The sequence below is a fragment of the Lissotriton vulgaris genome, chromosome 11 (genome assembly GCF_964263255.1).
Source record: "Lissotriton vulgaris chromosome 11, aLisVul1.2, whole genome shotgun sequence".
Classification (NCBI taxonomy): Eukaryota; Metazoa; Chordata; class Amphibia; order Caudata; family Salamandridae; genus Lissotriton; species Lissotriton vulgaris.
The window spans coordinates 754369243-754389128 of record NC_141699.1 but is presented as its reverse complement, the minus strand read 5'-3'; the positions used below and the strand labels follow the sequence as shown (position 1 = coordinate 754389128).

Sequence of the window (19886 nt, the reverse complement as noted above, 5' to 3'; positions counted from 1 at the left end):
TGAGTAGGTAATGAAACAGTTGATAAAAATTTATAGATTTTAGGGGCTACGTGACCAGATTTAGTCCATATTTGAAAGAGAGTAATCGTAGGAGAAGTAGGATGAAGACGCACCTTAGCAAGTGCTACTTTGATTTTGAGAAAAGTATAAAAATCCAAATTAGTTAAAGAATGTTGTTGAGCTAAGGAGGAAAAAGGAAGTGGCTCATTATCAGAACCATAAAGATGTTTAACAGGCGAGATCCCCTTAGCAGCCCAATAAAATATCAGAGAAGGATCAATATTAATTTTAATTTTAGAATTCCGCCAAATAGACGACCACCTAGATTTGTGAAGTGGAATCGCCACTTTCTTGTCTACCTTCCGGACCGCAGCAAGAGTGTCTAGAATAATAGAGCGGGAGAACGGGATGGACAAGGTAGACGCAGTGCAAAAGGAGGCAGTCGGTAATGGAGAAGCCATTTCCTGCTCTATTAACAACCAGGAAGGAACATGAATAGGGGGATAAGAGAACCATAGAGCACCTTGAGACGCCAAAAAGGCAGTTTGGTATTTTTCCCAATCAGGAAGATTGCATCCTCCCATATCATAAGGCTTCCGCAAGAATTTATAGGCAATTCTAGCCCGTTTATCATTCCATAAAAATTTAGAAGTCAGAACATCAATTTCATGAAAGAAGGAATCCGATAACTTTACAGGGAGCATAGAGGTGACAAAATTAATAATAGGTGTAATCATCATTTTGAGGGTCTGAAGGCGACCCCACCAGGAAATGTGTTTCGGAGATCAAGTGTCCAAAAGACGCCGTACTTTAAGAATAGTCTGGGTTTCATTATAGGCAATTGTAGCATATAAGGTAGAGCAAAAATAGATACCCAAGTATTTTAATTGCTTAGACTGCCATTTAAAACCAGCAGAGCCCATATGCGTAGAGAAATAGTAGGCATTCAAGGGGAACATCTCAGTCTTATCCTTATTTAAGGTGTACCCTGAAACCTTCGAAAAAAGGGAAATCGTATCCGAAATAGCAGGGATAGCCAAGGCAATATCATCTGAGAAAATAAGGACATCATCCGCGTACGCAGCAGTTTTAATACGATGAGGACCAAAAGAAAAACCTTTAATGTCTGGGTGTAGCTCAATCAATCTGAGGAGAGGGTCAATGGATTATAAAAACAAAAGTGGAGATAAAGGACAACCCTGTCGCGTGCCCTGGCGAAGATTAAAAAAGGACGACGTAGCACCATTGACTCTAATGTTAGCTCTAGGTTGAGAGTATAGGGACATGACCATATTAATAAAGGAGTCACCAAGATTATGTGCACACAAGACAGCACGAAGAAAACGCCAAGAAACCTTGTCAAAGGCCTTTTCAGCATCAAGAGCCAAGGCCGCAGCTGGGAGATGAGAACGTTTAGCTGAACCGAGAATATGGCAAAATGTGCGTATATTATCACGCGCAAAATGGCCCTTTATAAAACCCGTTTGAGAGGGATGTACCAATTTAGGAATGAAGGATTCTAATCTCTTGGCTAAAATTTTAGCAAAAATCTTAGCCTCCATGTTAAGAAGGGAAATAGGACGGATGTTTTTGGGATCTGAATGATCTTTTCCCTCTTTTGGAATCACTACAATGGTAGCATCAGCCGCCGTGCCAGAAACAGACCCATCCTTAATAAAAGCGTCAAAGACAGATTGAAGCTTGGGAACAATCACAGGAAGAAAAGTTTTATAAAACAGAATAGGGTGGCCATCAGGCCCTGGAGCTTTTCCAGAACGAGTGGCTTTAATTGCGGCAATAATTTCTTCAGGAGTAATCGGACCATTTAAAAAATTGCTATCTTCCACGGATACCGACTTCACCAGGACAGATTTCAAGAAGTCCTGAGACTGCTCAAAAGAGGCCTGATTAGAAGGGGTATATAAGTTATTGTAGAAATCACGAAAGACTTCGAGAATTTCCCCAGTCTGAATTTTTTTAGAACCAAGGTGATCATTAATAGAAGAGATTTGAGAAGACTTAAAGGAGGAATCCTGAAATTTTAATGTAGCCGCGAGAATCTTCCCAGCTCGATTTTTTAACAAAAGCCTTTTGGATTTCTGAGCCTGAACCCCAATATGGGCTCTTTTGGTAACTATAGTATTATATGTGTACTTTAATTGCTTGATTAACTGTAGGCAAGATTTATCCTTAGAATGTCTAAAGGTAAATTCCAGATTTTTTATTTCAGTTGCTAGATCTGTAAGTTCTTTTTTAATAGCAGCATTCCTTTTTGACATACATTTAATAACCTGGCCACGGAAAGCACATTTAAACTAATCCCATGGGACAATTGGGGAAGAAACTGAGCCTTCATTCTCAAGGAAAAAGGTTTCGATTGCACTAGAGAACTCATCAATCTGGGCATTATCATGCAAGATTTCTGTATTTAATCTCCAGGAGCGAGCTCTTGATTTAGGAGCAAAGGACAACAATGTAAAAGTAACCGCGGCATGATCAGAAATCAGAATAGGATGAATAAGCGGAGAGGAACTCTTCAACATCAGCAAGCAGCAAGGAACTCTTCAACATCGTCAAAGAGCTCTCCAACCCCAACGCCGGAAACAACAACATCACCCCTTCGCAAGACCTCTGCATCTCCCTCGCCTCCTACTTCCACAACAAGATCGCGGACATACACAACAGCTTCAGCACTCAACCGACGATCACCACGACCCAACCACCGCCCCCCACCACCACCCTCCGCGCCTGGACTCCGATCAGCACCGAAAACACCGTCCGCACGATGAACTCCATCCACTCCGGATCTCCGACCGACCCCTGCCCTCACCACGTCTTCAACAAGGCCAACGCTATCATCGCACCCCACCTGTGGGACATCATCAACACCTCCTTCGACACTGCTACCTTCCCAGAGAGCTGGAAGCACGCCGAACTCAGCGCTCTACTCAAGAAGCCATCGGCTGACCCCACCGGCCTCAAAAACGACCGCCCCATCTCGCTGCTCCCGTTTCCTGCAAAAGTCATCGAGAAGACCGTCAACAAGCAGCTGGCCGCCTTCCTCGAGACGAACGGATCCCTCGACCCCTCGCAGTCTGGCTTTCGGGCCAACCACAGCACCGAGACCACCCTGATCGCAGTCACCGATGACATCCGAGCGCTGCTCGACAACGGAGAAACAGCGGCCCTCATCCTCCTCGACCTCTCCGCGGCCTTCGACACGGTCTGCCATCGTACCCTAGTACAACGCCTCAGCAACGTCGGAGTCCAGGAGAAGGCACTGGAGTGGATCATCTCCTTCCTCGCCGGAAGGACACAGAGAGTCCGCCTCCCTCCGTTCAGATCAGAAGCCTCCGAAGTCATCTGCGGCGTCCCTCAAGGCTCCTCGCTCAGTCCAACCCTCTTCAACATCTACATGAGCCCCCTCGCAGACATCGCACGCCAGCACAACCTCAACATCATCTCCTACGCCGACGACACCCAGCTGATCCTCTCCCTTACCAACGACCCCGCCACCGCCAGAGCCAACCTTCACGAAGGGATGAAAGAGGTAGCCGAATGGATGAAGAACAGCCGCCTGAAACTGAACTCAGATAAGACGGAAGTCCTCATCCTGGGATCCTCACCCGCCGCTTGGGACGACTCCTGGTGGCCCCCCGCCCTAGGCAGCGCACCCAAACCAACAGACCACGCACGCAACCTGGGCTTCATCCTGGACTCCTCCCTCTCCATGACCAGACAAGTCAACGCCGTCTCCTCGTCGTGCTTCAACATCCTGCGCATGCTTCGTAAGATCTTCCGGTGGATCCCCACGGTCACCCAGGCCCTCGTCACCAGTGGTCTGGACTACGGCAACACCCTCTACGCCGGAACCACCGCCAAACTCCAGAAGAGACTCCAGCGGATCCAGAACGCCTCAGCACGACTCATCCTGGACATCCCCTGTCACAGCCACATCTCCGGACACCTGAGAGATCTGCACTGGCTCCCGGTCAACAAGAGAATCACCTTCCGTCTCCTCACCCACGCACACAAAGCCCTACACAGCCAAGGCCCAGGATACCTCAACAGCCACCTCAACTTCTACGCTCCCAAACGCCAGCTTCGATCGACCGGCCTCGCCCTCGCCACCGTCCCCCGCATCCGTAGAGCCACCACAGGGGGACGGTCCTTCTCCTACCTCGCCGCCAAGACATGGAACTCCCTCCCCACCCACCTCCGCCTGACCCAGGACCACCTTGCCTTCAGGAAGCAACTCAAGACCTGGTTGTTTGAGCAGTAGCCCCCCCCCCCCCCCCAGGGCCTTGAGACCCTCTGGGTAAGTAGTGCGCTATATAAATGCGATGATTGATTGATTGATTGATAGAGGAGGAAGACGAAACAAGAGAGGAGTGAACCAATAAATAATCAATACGAGAAAAGGTAGAATGAGGTGAAGAAAAGAAGGAAAAATCACTACCAGTGGGGTTGTGAAGACGCCATACATCCTGAAGATGAGTTAGGGAACACATGTTAAGCATTTGTTTATGGGATTTTGGAGGGCGAAATTGAAAAGCTGAATTCCTATCTAGAATGGGATCCATTGGTAAATTAAAATCCCCACCAACGATAAGATTCCCAGAATGAGGTGTGTCATTCAATTTTTTGGTAACCGTTTTCCAAAAGGACGGATCATCCTTGTTAGGGGCGTAAATATTCATAACATAAAGATCAGCATTACCATCAGACAACTTAGTTAATAACCAACGACCCTCAGAGTATCGTGATAAGAAGAGACTATGGATAAACCTGAATTTTTTGAAATTAAAGTAATGACCCCATTTCTTTTACCACAAGCATCGGAACAGACAACATCTGAAACCCATTCCTTCTTCAGGAATAGCGCCTCTCTGGTAGAGACCTTTGTTTCCTGAAAAAGGACTAGATCTGAAGAGAGAGATTTGCAATAATCTAAGATTTTTGATCTTTTCACTGGATGATTTAAACCCTTAACATTAAGGGACAACACATTCAAACATTAGACATACATAGAAAAAGATAACATAATCCATAGATGAAAAACAGAAAACAACCAGCACGAATACAAGCATCCAGATATCAAACATTAACGTTGAAGAGGGAGAATCCCTGGGGGAAATCCGAAAAAAGAAAAGAGACAAGAGAGGAGAAAAAAGAAGAGAGAGAAGAACCAGCAGGGGAGGTCTGAAAAAGACCAAATTCATACTAGGGGGAACGTGGGAAGGCGAGCAAGGGGACCGTCACGAGGAGTAATTACAATCGATATCAACAGCCCCAATACAGTACATAACTGATTATACTTAATTAGGAGAAAGAAACATCTGAAATATGAACTAATACCATTAGAATATTACAAAAACAATTCATCATGTAAGTCTATAAAGTCAACACGCATATACCAAGTTAATACACAGGTAGCATATAAAGTATACCATAAAAGAGTGGAATATGTAGAAGAGGGAAAGACATCTAATAGAATAAATGCAATAGCAATTCTAAGTTATATATATCCTATTATAAACAAAGAAAGCACCAAAAACATCATAAAAGTAGACGAAGATTAAATAGAACGAAGTCGAAGCAATCATCATAAATATCAGGAAAGAATAAGTAGAAGAAAATATACTTCTCAAGAAGACTATAGGGTGCAGTATAAAGAAAATAAATAAGACATAATAGAGAAAGGAACCAAAAAGCTGGTCAATATAACAATCAATGAAGCACCATGCTAGATAAATACAAGAAACCACTATATAATGAAGATGAATATGCAAAAACTAAAGATAAGCAATTAATTAACTGTCCTTAAATATACAGAACTTGTTAAATTTAATTTGATTTGAAAATTCAGGAACATGTCAAATATATAATAATAGAAAGTAAGATAAGAGGAGACTATAAAGTGCAATATAAATAGAATAGCTTAGACCTAGTAGAGAGAGTCAATTGATAATAATAGGTAAGCAACCAATCAATGAAACTATCATGAGATAGATATATAAATTAATTATACAATAATTAGAAGTTAACACTAGATATATAGGTGTAATTAATAAGCATCTATGAAACAATTTATATAACCAATCTATAAAACAATACAGTTAATAATCAATGGTGTAGACACTAAAGACCAAACAACATGAGAGAAGCGTCAGGCGAAAGGACCACGTAAACATACGACAATAGAAGTAACATTAATTGGGGTTAAAGGAAAAAGAAGATCAAAAGAGGGAAATAAGACCAAGTCTCACACACAAAAGAGAAGGCAATAAAAGAAGCCATAAAATTAGATAATAGAAGAACCGAAACCTGACACGGGCAAAGATCAAGCAAAGAGAAAAAAAAAAGACAGGTAAGCACTAAAAGAACAATCAGGATTAAGGGCAACATAGAAAAAAGCAATACCACAAAAAGGTTAGAAGAGACATAAAGAAGATATACCGAAGATAGTGGTAGACTACATCATAGAGATATAAAAAGAGAGCAGATAAGGAAAAGAAGAAAACACACCGTACAACTTAGCTGACAACTCCACACACAAAATAGCAAAAGAACACCAACAACAGTGGACAATAAGACCACTACGCAGATCTAAAAAAGATAAACTTAATAGATCAGGAAAAGAGAAAACTCATTGCAGATATATGGAACCACCTCAGGTGCCAGAGGAGCCAGGATGAAGCGAAGCCTCCATTTGAAGTTCCATCTGCAGCTCCATCTGATTGTCCAAAAAAGAGGCTAAATCAGCAGGTTCATCGAAGAGTCTGGAACGATCTTTGAAGGTAATGCAGAATTTTGAAGGACCAGAGAAGGAAAAGGGGATGTTCATCTCAGAGAGACGTTTCCGGAGATTAAGAAAGCCTTTCCTCCTTATTACGTGTCTCTGGCAAAGTCCTGAGAAATTGAAATGCGATGGCCTTTCCAGGAAACAGCTTTAACCTTCCGCATGAGCCAAAATTTGTTCCGTATGTTGGTGACGCAGTGGCTTAAAAACTATCGCTCTTGGTTGCGTGGCAGATTTAGAACGAAAGGTGGGGACACGATGTGCCCGTTCCAGCTCAAAGTCTTTTTGGAAAGAAATTTGCAGCGTAGAAGGAATCCATTGGTATAAAAAATCAATCATAGAAAGTGCTTCTTTCTCAACTTCTTCAGGAAGGCCAAAAATGCGCAGGTTGGATCTGCGGTTACGATCCTCTTGCTCAGTGAGATCCCTCCGCAATGCCGCCATTGAGCGCTCTAATTGGCAAAGAGATCTAGATTGCTTTTGCATAGTATCTTCTGCACCACTAATACGTGTTTCCGTGGCTGAAACACGAAGGGAGAGAGCCTTAAGGTCATTTCTGATGGCTGACACCTCCACTTGCAGCAAATCTGTGTTAGTCTTGGTAGACTGCGCAATGTCATGAACATCATTCAGACGCGTCAGAATAGTCTCCAGAGTGGAATTGGTGTCCTTTTGAGAAGACTCAGGTGTAGGAGATAATTGTTTGGCCCTCTTAAGAGAGGCTTTGGAGTCCTTTGCGTCTTTTGCATTCGGTGACAAGCCCATATTCGCAGCCATAGAGCTCACAGTCACAGAAGAGAAAAAATAAAACCACTTCAGGTAAGTGGGGCCAGCAAAAGTCCAGAGGAATTAGGAGGTGCTCACACGAAATGTGAGTAAATAACTGGGCAAAAATAACAGAGCGCACTCTCAGCAAGCAAAGCAGAGCAATATATAAGGGCGGACTTACATGGGAAAAAAGAGGAAGCTCAACACACCTATGATATGCCCCTGCATATAGTAGTAGAACACTTTCATAAATCAGAAGCCGAGAGGTAATGAAGCACTGAGCAGCTGAAGCACATCACAAAAGCAGTAAAAGCCCACAGTATCAGCTCACATGCATTCCTTGCAAGTTTGTAACAGTAGCGCTGCCGTCTGAGGAGAAATTCCGATCTCCGTCATCAAAGGAATTCAAGATGGCGGCCGCTCGTGAAAATACTGAGCGTCACTTAAAAACAATAAAATGCAGAGAGCAGCATCTCGAAGAGGAAGGAAAATGCCCTCAAACTGCACACGGCGACTTCATAAACCTGGGAGAGGCTTTCCACGAAGATGGGGCACCTGGAAACCGCCGAAAACCTCTGTCGGACCCTGTTCGCCTTAGAGCTCAAGCGCAAACCGCCATCTCAAAGCGGCGCGCAAGCCACGCCCCCCACCGTGAGAATCTTTTTTAATAGTGCATACTCCGAAATGAATTCCCCCAGTGCATTTGGGCAAATCAAGGGTATATCTAGGGTGTCCAAGACTCGCACAAAATTGAGAGTGCTAGAGACTGAACTATTTGCTCCGAAGAAAGGCTCCGGATCCCATATATGCAAGTCTCACGCTGTTTCAGTGACCCCCACATAAGCAGTGGGTTTATTATTTATATATTTTCACATGCCCCTAGGGATTTGCCTAGGGTGCACAGCCACCTATACAAGTCCATGTGAGATATCTAGAGAGCAGTAGAGCAGCCGCGGCCCATGCAGATAAGAGTGGTGGGGCAGGGTGAGAGGGAGGGGTGGTATTTCAACAGACGACCATGAGGGAAAATTATTTATTTATTGAATTTTCTCTCATGGTCGTTTGTCAAATACATCTTGTGGTTGATGTGTATTCTTCTTCAGGTAGTCTACAATTGTTAACTGGCTCCTTCATGAGGTCGGCGGCATGGAAGCCAGGCACCTTTAAAGTATAAAAATGTTGCTAGGGAAAGGGCACACCCTGGAAGTTATTAACCAATGATGCGCTCAATTTTCAGCGTGCTGGTACCGCGAGATGACTTTATATTGAGTTATATGACCAAGTTCCTCAGCAGCCTTAGAAATACTTTTGCATAAATGCCCAAACAGATTTATTTGAGTGTAAGGCTGGCAAGCAAAATTGTCTACAGCTTTTTAACGAGGCCTTTTTACTAAATGCTCATAGAATGGTGTGTGTGCACTATGTTGGCCTGGTACACTGCATACAACAGGAGGTCAGGAACACACTGTCGCAGTCATGTTGGGTCCTTTCCACACAAATCCCAAGCTTGTGCTCCTGAGCAACGCATTTTATCTTCTTTTGGCTGGATATGCTGCATTTTATGTGTTTATGTAAATTTTATGAATTTCCCCGTAAACACTATCTGGTCCCGCTTTTAAAGAAATTAAATTTTTGTCAAATCAGACCTGCCATGATGTATTGACAACAATTACATAGCGATAGTATTCTTTTTGTATTAGAATTCTTGATATCAATTGTAAAGTACAGAAAATGCTTGGACCTGTAAACGATTTTTATTTAAATCCCTTTTTCACATGCACTTATTCACTTTAGTATAACCTGTGCTGCTATACATTGCTGCTAGTCAGGTAGTATTGTATCGTTTTAAGGATTCTTATTTGTTTTTTAAATAATGAACTTTTGGATTGCTGTATTGTACTTTTGTGGTTTGCAAACTAAACCGAAATAAAGTTTTATTGATTGATTGATCTTCTTTTGGTTTTGATAATAACTGCAGAATGATGCTTGTACTGAACTTCAGCAGTTACCAGCAAACATTAAGGATTGTAAAAGTCTACAATTATAAACTGTTCTGGTAATTGAGCATTCCTAATAGGTGTCTAATTCCCACTGTTCTCTTGCTCTGCAGTTCGTCATGTACATTGGTCAAGTGTCCAAGGACCTTCTGAAGTGGCCTCGGCCACAGTCGCCTCCAGTGGTAAAGCTAGAAACCAGAGTTGACGCAGAGTACGGCATGCCATCCACCCATGCCATGGCAGCTACCGCCATTTCATTCACTTTCCTCCTCTCAACTATGGACAGGTATAAGGTAAGAAGGAAAACACATTAACACGTTCTACAAGCATTGAACCATGACAACTAAATAAACGGATTAACCATTAACATGCATTCTGAACCAGAAGTAGGTTTGAGCAAGCTCTGGGTGTTGTGTAAGACATAGATGCAGAAGACTGCTAAGGACAGGTAATCACTTGAGAGGAACACACACGCCACAGGCTGCTGAAACATTATTGTAGGTTAATTACATTATTGGCAGGGCTTCAAGTGGGCCGGGTCTCACCGGTGCTGAGCACCGGCAGTTTTTTAAAAGGGGCCTCGAAACCGGTCTCTATCGGGCTCTGTTTTGTGCCTTGGCGCAAGCGGTCCGTTTTTTTCCGGGCTGCAGTGGCAGCAGGCACACTGATGTGCGCATGCTCACACTGCTCACTTCTCACTAGTGGAGGTTACGGCATGATGTCATGCCAGGTGAGCGTTTTAAGGGAAGGGAAATCCTTTAAACGGATTCAATTTCTCTCTGAATTTCCCTTCACTTTTGTAACTCACAAGCAGCAACATTGTCGTGGTGTCACCAGGGCTTTAAGTGGAAGCTTTTTCAATAAATTATACAAGCCATAGTTGCTGCTTATTTATCTTATGCAACCAACAACCATTGACAAAGCCAATAGTACTGACTAGGTATGATGTTACTTGTTGTATAGTATATCTGGAAGCAATGCAAGAAACAGCAAAATAATTAATATAAATAAAAGTCGAGCAGCACCCTATGCGAAGCACAGATTTTTAGCTTATCTGTTTTTAAGTCACGCCCTTAATTGCACTGGCCACGCCCCTTTGAGAGACCCCCCCTGTTTTTTCATCCCACTTGAAGCCCTGATTATTGGCCGAATGAAATGAACAGATGACCCTGTATGTACCATATTTCTCATGATCTACTTATTTATACTCCTTATTCACGTGAAGAAGCAGGTCTGCCAGACACTCTAGGAAAAGCAAGTCGTTCTAGTGTGGTCACCTTTAAATCACTAGCTAAAATCCCAAAACATGCTGACATGGACCAACATTTTGGATTCTGGAAATGCATTGAAGATCACCTTGGTGGTTGATTAATGACCACCTGATGCTACTCTTAGATGTCAGATCTTTCAAGGGATTCAATACTTGGAAACATTTCTGAACTGGAGAAAGTCTACGTGCTTTCACTGGACTATCACCATATTTGAGCTGCTCCTTCTGTGTTTAAATTCCTGTGCCAGCTTTTCCCAAAATATCACAATCTCACAAAAATATTGACGTGAATTTTATAAAGCATGTTAGAAGATTTCTTGTTGAAATGCTACATAACCCTTATGGAGACTGTGATCAGCTGTCGAATTGCTGTTCCATCAAATAATCCCTTTCACTTAAAAATCTCATAAAGGTTAGCCAAAGGTCACTTTCACCGATATATATGGGACAGGCATTTAAATCTGACTTTCAATCTGGTAAAGGCACTTAGGAGCTTTATTTGGTGCCCCAAGTTGTTTGTTGTGCCATAAGTGCCAATTTATTGTTCCAATGTTAGCTCGGTGGGCTGAATCTTCAACCTGGCTAAAAGTATTAGTAAAAAAACCTGTAGCCCCTTTTTCTGAAGTTTATTAGAGGAAATGCCTCCCGATCTTTACGTATGGTGCCAGAATCTGGGATTGTGCAAAAACCAGCCAACCCTCCAGGCGGAACAAAACAGGGCACTCAGGAGACTCTTGGAAGTCCCACCTGCATGTTCCACCTTCACAGTCCATCAGGAGCTTGGGATGAAGCATGCAGAGAATGCTATCAAGCTCGCCCCTTGGCTCCTATGGTGTTCCATCTGGGTCAATCCCTGCGCTGCGTTTAAATAAAGAAATTATTAATGACTGCCTTACGTATGAGAAATCCTTGAAAATCCCCTGGTTTGATTATATCCAAACCGAGTTAACAAAGTTGGGTAGGGCGTCTCTTTTAATCAACCCCTCCTCCATACGGAAGACGGATATTGTGTGGGTCAAACCTGATTTCACACCCATGTCAAGAACACTGAGGGAACACCTCAAGTTTAACAAACAGTTTGTTAGAGACTATGAGGAGGTCCACCTTTCTCCCTCCCTGGACCCTAACTTTGAGTGGATTGATAATTCACAAGGTAGGTGTTTACTTACTAGGTTCAGGCAGAGATTCGTGAGGTGGTATTTTGTCTTCCCTCTTGGCCAATTTGATCCCACAAAAGTCTTGTTATGTCCATGTGACAAATCTTCACCACAAAGCCTGTTACATTTCACCTTCTTCTGTACATTTTTTTATCAATCTTCCCAAAAAGTTTTTTATCCCAATTATATGAAGAAAGGGGATAGAAACCTCAGGACTAACCCTTGGGCACTACAACAACTGGATTACCCATCTAATCTGCATTAACGCCGAGATACGATGTGAGCGATTCAAAAACGTCTATTACCATAGCGGACCTAAACTTTTCGGGAATTACGATACATTTGGATTTTAATAACGAGACCCACAGAGGAGGATAGACCTAGAGTGAAGGTCTCTTCAAAATTAAATAGGAACCACTAATGAATGAGGGTCAGGAGTGAGATGCCCTAGTAATACATCTGATATAGGAATTTGCTATTGAGATTTCCAACCTTTAAGATATTCAATGTAAAACATAGTAAGATTGCCCTGAAAAAGTATTTTGGTTGTAAAACCAGACGAAACACGTGTTGGCAAGGATCAGTTGGCTATTTTTATTTGAAGACAATTGGATGAATTGTACCCAGTGACTGGATTTATCTTGAAAAAATAAAGAAGACTCAGAAAACAACATAACTCTGGAAGCTCTTATTTGATTGGACTGTTTTATATTCTCTAGAGTTGCTCAGGTTGAGAATTTTGTGGATAATCTGCATTAATATCTGTTCTTTTTTCAAATGTGGGGTTAGCAGAAGAAAATCATTAATGTTTTAGTTTGATGGTATAACTCTTGAACGAGAGCTATATGCTTCCTAATAAATGTCTTTATGTGATTTAGGCACTTTCAACTGCACTTTATTTGTACTTTTCTGCAGTGCTAGACTATTGCGTCTGTGTTATTTAATGTTTATATTGTGATCAATTAGTGTATTTATGAAGTTCAATTTGTTGCTGTGATTATACAAATAATTTTATTTTTAACTTTCTTTTATATATCTTTTTTAACGTGTTGGATCATCACGTTTGTTCTGTATGCTTTTATGGTTACATTTGTGTCCGAAAGAAAGTTTTTTTACTTGACTGCTGTTACCATGCTTTAAGGTTTGCCAGCTGTATTTAATATTTTGAATCATAAAATATTGTTCATGAGACTGTAAATGATGGCTATCTTTGAACCAATACTCAAACTAGATTATGTTGTACTTTGTCACAGGAAAGCTAGAGCAATTAAAACATACATCTGTTGATATCTTGGTATGCTCTTGTTTGAAGCGCGGAGATACTCCTCCGGGAGTCTATCCTAGCGCTATATAAACCCACAATTAATTAATTAATTAATTTGTGCCTTTTGCCCCTATTATGTATATATATATTACGGTGTCCAGAATCCACTAGGGATCCTAGGTATATATGCAATGGGTCTAATTCACTCTATATTTTTGTAACTAAGTAATTATTAAGTGAGCATATGTCACCATTTATAACTGTAAATTCATAAAGGGTGAATTTGTGGGCATAAATGGATTTACTAACTGTTAAATTAAAAATGTCCAATATTATAGAATTTTACATAGGATTCAATCTGCTCATATGGTCCAGTTGCTGGATGTCCTAGGCGGAACAGCTGCAAAGGGTGGTGAAGCAAAACAGTCCCATAACTTTGGGGTATTCCCACATGTTTTTAACACTCTGAAGATTGTCTGCACTTTACACCTGTTAACAATAAGAGTAAACAATTGCAGGATATGAAATAGGAGAGAATATAGCAAACATTGCTCAAGGTAAAAGGGTAGTCCCTTCTCCTCACAGAGAAATATTTTCCCAATTTATAAACCAAAGAAAAAAATAAAAACTGCCTATGTGTAATATTTGTGCATGCACAAATGTAAACTAGCAATTTCTCTGTGTACATATTTTCACATGTAAGTCCACATGGAGAGTTCTGATGAGAACTCCTAGAATTCATTGAGAAAGGCAAGACAGTTAGAAATGTATTGAAAAATGTACTTCTAAGGCTCTATGGTTAAATGTCTAACTTTCTTTGTGAGTACAATAAATGGACGAAAGTGGCTCCAAGGGTGAATTATTTATTTTCTCTAATTTTAGATTACTTAAAAGTGAAGCTGAAGAGAGAAACCTCCCAGAATTTTTACAAATGTTACAAGTTTTCACTTTGTATTTACAAATATACATGCATAATAAGATTGTCACAGGTGGATAATCAATGTTTTAATGCAGTGTAAGAAAAAATATCCTAGTAAGATTATTGTCATTTGGAGGGGTCAGACTTTGCAGGTGCATAACTGACCTAAAATACACTCCTAAACAAATTCTATTTTTATGAAGTATGGTATTGTACAGCAGAGATAGTCTTGACTGACCAATATGAATTTATAAGTGCCAATTAATTCGGTCAATGCACTATTTCGTTCACCCATAGTGATTTAGTATTATCTTCATCCAGACACACAAAAATATTTGAAAGTATATGCACGTAGGATATCAACAATCTAAAAAACAAAATTAAAGCCAAATTAAAATTCTGTTTAATGTGCATTTCAAACAGCCTCCAAGGTTGGATCACAATTCAATTTATTTTTTAAATGTAGATGCTGATATGACTCATTCCATTATGAACGTAATCAAAGTACAAAATAGCCACTCATCTGGTGTTAATTCAGTTGATTTTCAGTTTCAATTCTAGTTTATTAAAATCGTTGTCAATGAAAACTATAATATAATATAATCACATAAAACACATTTATTTAATTATTGATTAATACTCCTCATGCACTGTAGCATAAAATATGCATGTATGTACCTTAAAATTTCATCAGCTTAATTAGGGCCCCAAAAGCGTATACAGGTGCTATATCAAATGCCGTCTTTCAGCTAATTAATTCCAGTGCATCTGTCCTATAATTTATAAAATGTCATAGAAATAGTGGGCAAATTGCCTTCCTACAGGAGTTAAGGAATAGGCGACTGTTCGATGTTAAATGACAGATCTGTTGTTGTATTCAAGCAGCAAACACATTCGCCATCTTTACAAAACTCATTATCCCTGTAATTTGACATCTGGGGTTAAGACCACAGATAGATTTTTAAATCCCTTGGCAAAGATTCTTTACATATGACTTATCCAAAAGGCATATATTGAATCATAACATAAATAACCCAAAGTCCTCTCGGACAAAACTGAGATTTTGATGTTTAGTAATGGTTACTCCTAGTACTATATATAGGGAATGTAAAATTGGCTACACCCAACAAGTTTGGTGCATAATGTTGGCATTATTTGAGGCACAAAGGGAGATATTCACATCGGTAAACTTGCACAAGAGTGAATCTACATGTGTAAGTTTCTCTTACACTTTGTATAAATCTACTATTTTTAGGTATTCACCATTTATGGGTGTGAATTTACTGTAAAGTGTAGACTTGTATGTGTCTTTACCCCTGAAAACAGAAGGTGGAGAAAAATTTCCAAGTGTAAAGATACTGCTTATAACATTTCAAACTAGGCGGAGATCTCTGCCACTGGAACGACAAGCCTCATATGGTAAAGTATAGAGGTAAGTTGAAAAGAAATAAGAAAAACATAATTCAATGTTAAATATTATTTTGAAGCAATGTATATATTTATTTTAAATATAGAACAAACTAAAAACACTACATCAGTAATAGCTTCATTTTGAAATATGTAAATAATTTAAATATATTAAACTAAGTTAAAAATATTTCATAAACAACTGCTTAAAATAAAATGTTATTTATTAAATATCAAAAATTACTAATTTATGTATTGAACTACTTTGAATTAATATAGTTATTTAAACATTGACATTCATTTTTACATTAAAAAGCTATTAAAATATTTTGAAATCAAATACTATTTATTTTTTATTTATATAGTTAATTTTACATTTAAATTAAATGTATATAGATTTCCAAAAGTAGAAATATTTTTTTTTATTTTATCATTATTTCTTTTTGGGTTTTACTTTATGTCCCTACCTTCATTATTTTCCAGGAGTGAATGCAATTGCAGTGATTTTGCCATGCTTGGTGCTAGACTTTCTCTAGATCTGTGCTGCATTTACGACTGCTTAGGGTCCTTTTTAACCATAGTCTCCATAGAAGTGGAGTTTGTGAACAGGAATGGGCTTACTCTTTTGTGGTTGTGTGCATGTCCTGCCCAAAACCCCTCATTACACCTCCATAAACACCTTCCATTTAGTTATAAATATTCCCTATTTTTCAGTCACTGCCTCAGTGTCCTCCCACATTTTCTACAAGAACGTATACTTTCATGTGTGGAGAGATCCGCAGTCAAGGCAGAGATCTCCTCACATAAAAGTGAAGAGAAGCAGAGGTGTTTCTGCATGTAGGTTTGTGAATAGCATTTTATAGTATGTGAGTATTACTACTGCAGTACTACTAAATACAGTTTGTGAATAGGCCCCAAAGTTTTCAATTGAAGATTATATTATTAAACTCACTTCATCTTTCTTTTATATCCTTCAGGTAACTAGCAAAATCATTCTCTTTCTTCCAGCCCACTTTTGATATAAGTAATTGTCCAAATAGTTGTCCAAGCCTGGATTCTTTCTCAGCTAGACTACTGCGCTCAATATATATCAGTCTGCTCGAATATGCTTATTGCAGGATTGCCGTGCTTCCAGAATGTGTCTGCACACTTGGTTTTGTGGCTAAAAAGGCACATGGACCCTTCATGCCCTCTCAACTACTTACACTAGGAGCCACTGGGTTTCATTTGTAAAATGATCCTTATTTAATATGCGATGCCATAAGGCTGAACATGTAACTTGTCCAAAATGTATGCGGGAGCACTTCACTTGCTTTGTGTTGACATGTGCTGACAGCCATTAGGCCTTGAAATGCCATGCTAATATTTGTCACAACAGGTTCTGCAAACAATTAAAAACCCACCCTTCACCCTCCTTGCACAATGCCTGGATCCCCCCCCCCGTAATAATCAAGAATGTTCACAAATGTATTTTAATTGAGTTTGATTCAACTCTTTTTGTGTTAAAAGATATTCTAGAACTAAGTATGTCTATCCCTTCACCTACGTGAGATCTATAACTAGATTTAGCTCTTTATTACCAAAATGTAATAAACTAAAGAATGAAGCAACCAACAATATTGACATGTGATTACTTCACAGAAGATAACATTCCTCTGTTACTCTCCAGTCAAGCATTTTGGTGATATTTATCAACATTAAAGATGTCTTTGTCCACTGGTGCATTGCCTTGGGTGCATGCACTCATATTTAAATCTTTACAGGTTATGGACCATACAGTTGGCTACTTATCTGGTCCTTCTGTGCTATGTTTTACCATTTATTGCTGTTCCATAAATGTTTATGGTTTGTAAGTCCCCTATAAGTATCTAAAGTAAAAGAAGCTGAGTCATGTTTGGTCAGGATAGTGTTTGGATAGTGCTAATTTATTGGTTAAAATGCCAATATACTTAACCATTGAAGGCTACATGATTTCTGTCTAGTCCTGTAAGCTGGTTTTGGATCATGTATCACTTTCTCACACTTTTATTAAGCACCTCTGATATAAGTCTCACTTTGGTAACTTTTTGGCAAGTTGTATTGAAGTGTCCAGTTCACTGAGGGGTCATACAGATTAGATGCTTTACCTTTTGAGAGTATGAATATAGGTTTCTATTTTAGTTAAGTCATTAATCTGCAGAAATAGGAGTTACTGTTAAATCCAAGATGAATCCCAGTGGTTTGACACGAGAAGAGCAAGAGGTTGAAAATCCATTCACATTTAGATGGTTTAGCCCTAAAGGGTTGAATATGTTTTCCAACATTCTAGGGTAATGAGAAGAAATTCTGTATTTTGCATTTTCAACATAAAATAGCAGACATCCAGGACCGTAGTTTTCAGAGGCATCAGCAGAGATTGAGAATAGAAAATAATAGAATAACCTGACTGATTGCATGAAATTATTTCTTCATTAGAGATACATACATTATGTATAGGCTTTTCTATTTTATGTTGCTCTGTGATGTGAATTCCGATGGAATTTTTTCAGTGTTTTCCAAGGTTTTCAAAAATTATAAATACCAGTGGTTATCACTATGTACTCTTGTTTGTGACATAAAAATGTATATCCTGGGATGGCGTTTTTCCAGTGCTTATGGAGAAGCTTTCGCTTATTTCATGCCTCCCCTAATTTATTTCAATTTTCAGTTTTTTACTTATTTCCTGCTTCTAACTCCCTGTCCTATAACATTTCCTCGAATTTGCACTTTCTGTAGCTTTTCATTATTCATTCCACTACCATGCCTCTCTCGTTCCGAGAACTCAAACTCCTTTTTATCACCAGTCCAGCCACGCGCCATGTCAATGAAGTGCACTAATAGAGATATGATTATGCTTCATTCAGATCTGATTGCATCAGATAAGTTAATAATGGGAACTTAACACATCTTCCTGCTATTCTATTCTCCAGACAAATAGCAAAGACTGACAAAAGATTTTCTACTTTTGTGGCACAACCCTGTTCTTTGTCTTAAGACACCAAGAAAGGATTGCAATAGTAAATCTATTATTATTGATCGATCCGAGCCTAGACTTGCTCTGCCTGGTTATGGGGCGAGACCTTCAAAATGAATCTGTGCATCTGTCAGCTATTGATGACTGATAACAGTACAAATACATGATAAAGCAGCTTAGGAAGTCAAATAAATGTAAACTTCATGACCGTGCATAAGCTTGGAGGGGGGTCCGTACACCTCTTTTGGCTCACATTGTGCGGTCTGCATTCAAGTTAGGAAACATATAGCTGTGGTTGTCTCCATGTTTCCAAGCTATACTGTTCAATCTCATACACTAACTTGTGGATTTTCTGGGTTCATTTATGCACTCTAGGTAGTGTAGTTTCATCAAAACCTACACTTGGATCCTCTTCTGGGCCTGTGCATCAGCACTGAAGACATTCATGATATCACCCCTGATACTTCTTACAGACCATCATGATGTTAACCTAAGAGCAATAGTGTTCGGTGTAGCGCTTTGTGGAAGAACATTGATTTGGGATGCATCTACATGCACAGTAATCTTTGTCTATGCTATATCTTTCATAAAGCTCTGACTTCCTGTCTGTGAGGGAGGATGATATCATAGTGGTGCCCTATTCCCTGGACAGAGATTCTGCTCAGAGTTCAACTGTGAACCAACTGGACAATGCACAGCCATGTGCAGTGAACAGCAAGCTGAAGCCATTTGACGTGAATGATGCTCCCAAAATTGGTAGAATCTGAGGTCCAGGGACTATTGCTGACACAAGCCATGCTAAGTCACTTATTATGCCCCCAGTGGGTCGCACTGACACCATCCATCACAGGAACTTGTTTAGAGATAGGTGTAGCTCTTACATTACTCTAACATCAGTGGATGGCAAAGCAATAAGGTGCAGCGAAATTTAGTGCAATCTGGTTACCTTTGGTGGTGTTTTATTGGTTATAATCGGTTTTATGTGAAAACTAGAAACACTAGTTATGTAAAGATAGGTGGTTCTTAAGGGCAGGTGCTGGATGGCAATACTTAGAGGTTCGCCTAAAAAAACATTATTATGGGATATTTCAAACTGTGGGTAGACAGTCCAATCAAAAAACTGCATCTCAGCTGATCGAGGACATAGGGCTTCATACCAGTGAAGAATGGCCCCACACATGGGGTGCACCCATACTGTGGACATTGAAATCAAATAGCTAATAACCCTCCTTTTACCAAATCTCAGCCACAAAGTGCAACCTTGCACTAAGCTAGTGTCTTCTTACTTTGCATCCAAGCAACTGAACGGC

General features: G+C 40.0%; 1 protein-coding gene across 1 annotated transcript in view; it reads left to right on the top strand.

Annotated features, from left to right (window-relative positions):
- The window catches only part of SGPP2 (sphingosine-1-phosphate phosphatase 2), a 542910-nt gene that overhangs the window by 436534 nt on the left and 86490 nt on the right, over window positions 1-19886 (top strand). Inside the window, exon 3 of the mRNA XM_086943879.1 lies at window positions 9681-9860. Coding sequence (XP_086800005.1) covers window positions 9681-9860 — 180 coding nt within the window. The remainder of the gene's footprint in view (window positions 1-9680; window positions 9861-19886) is intronic.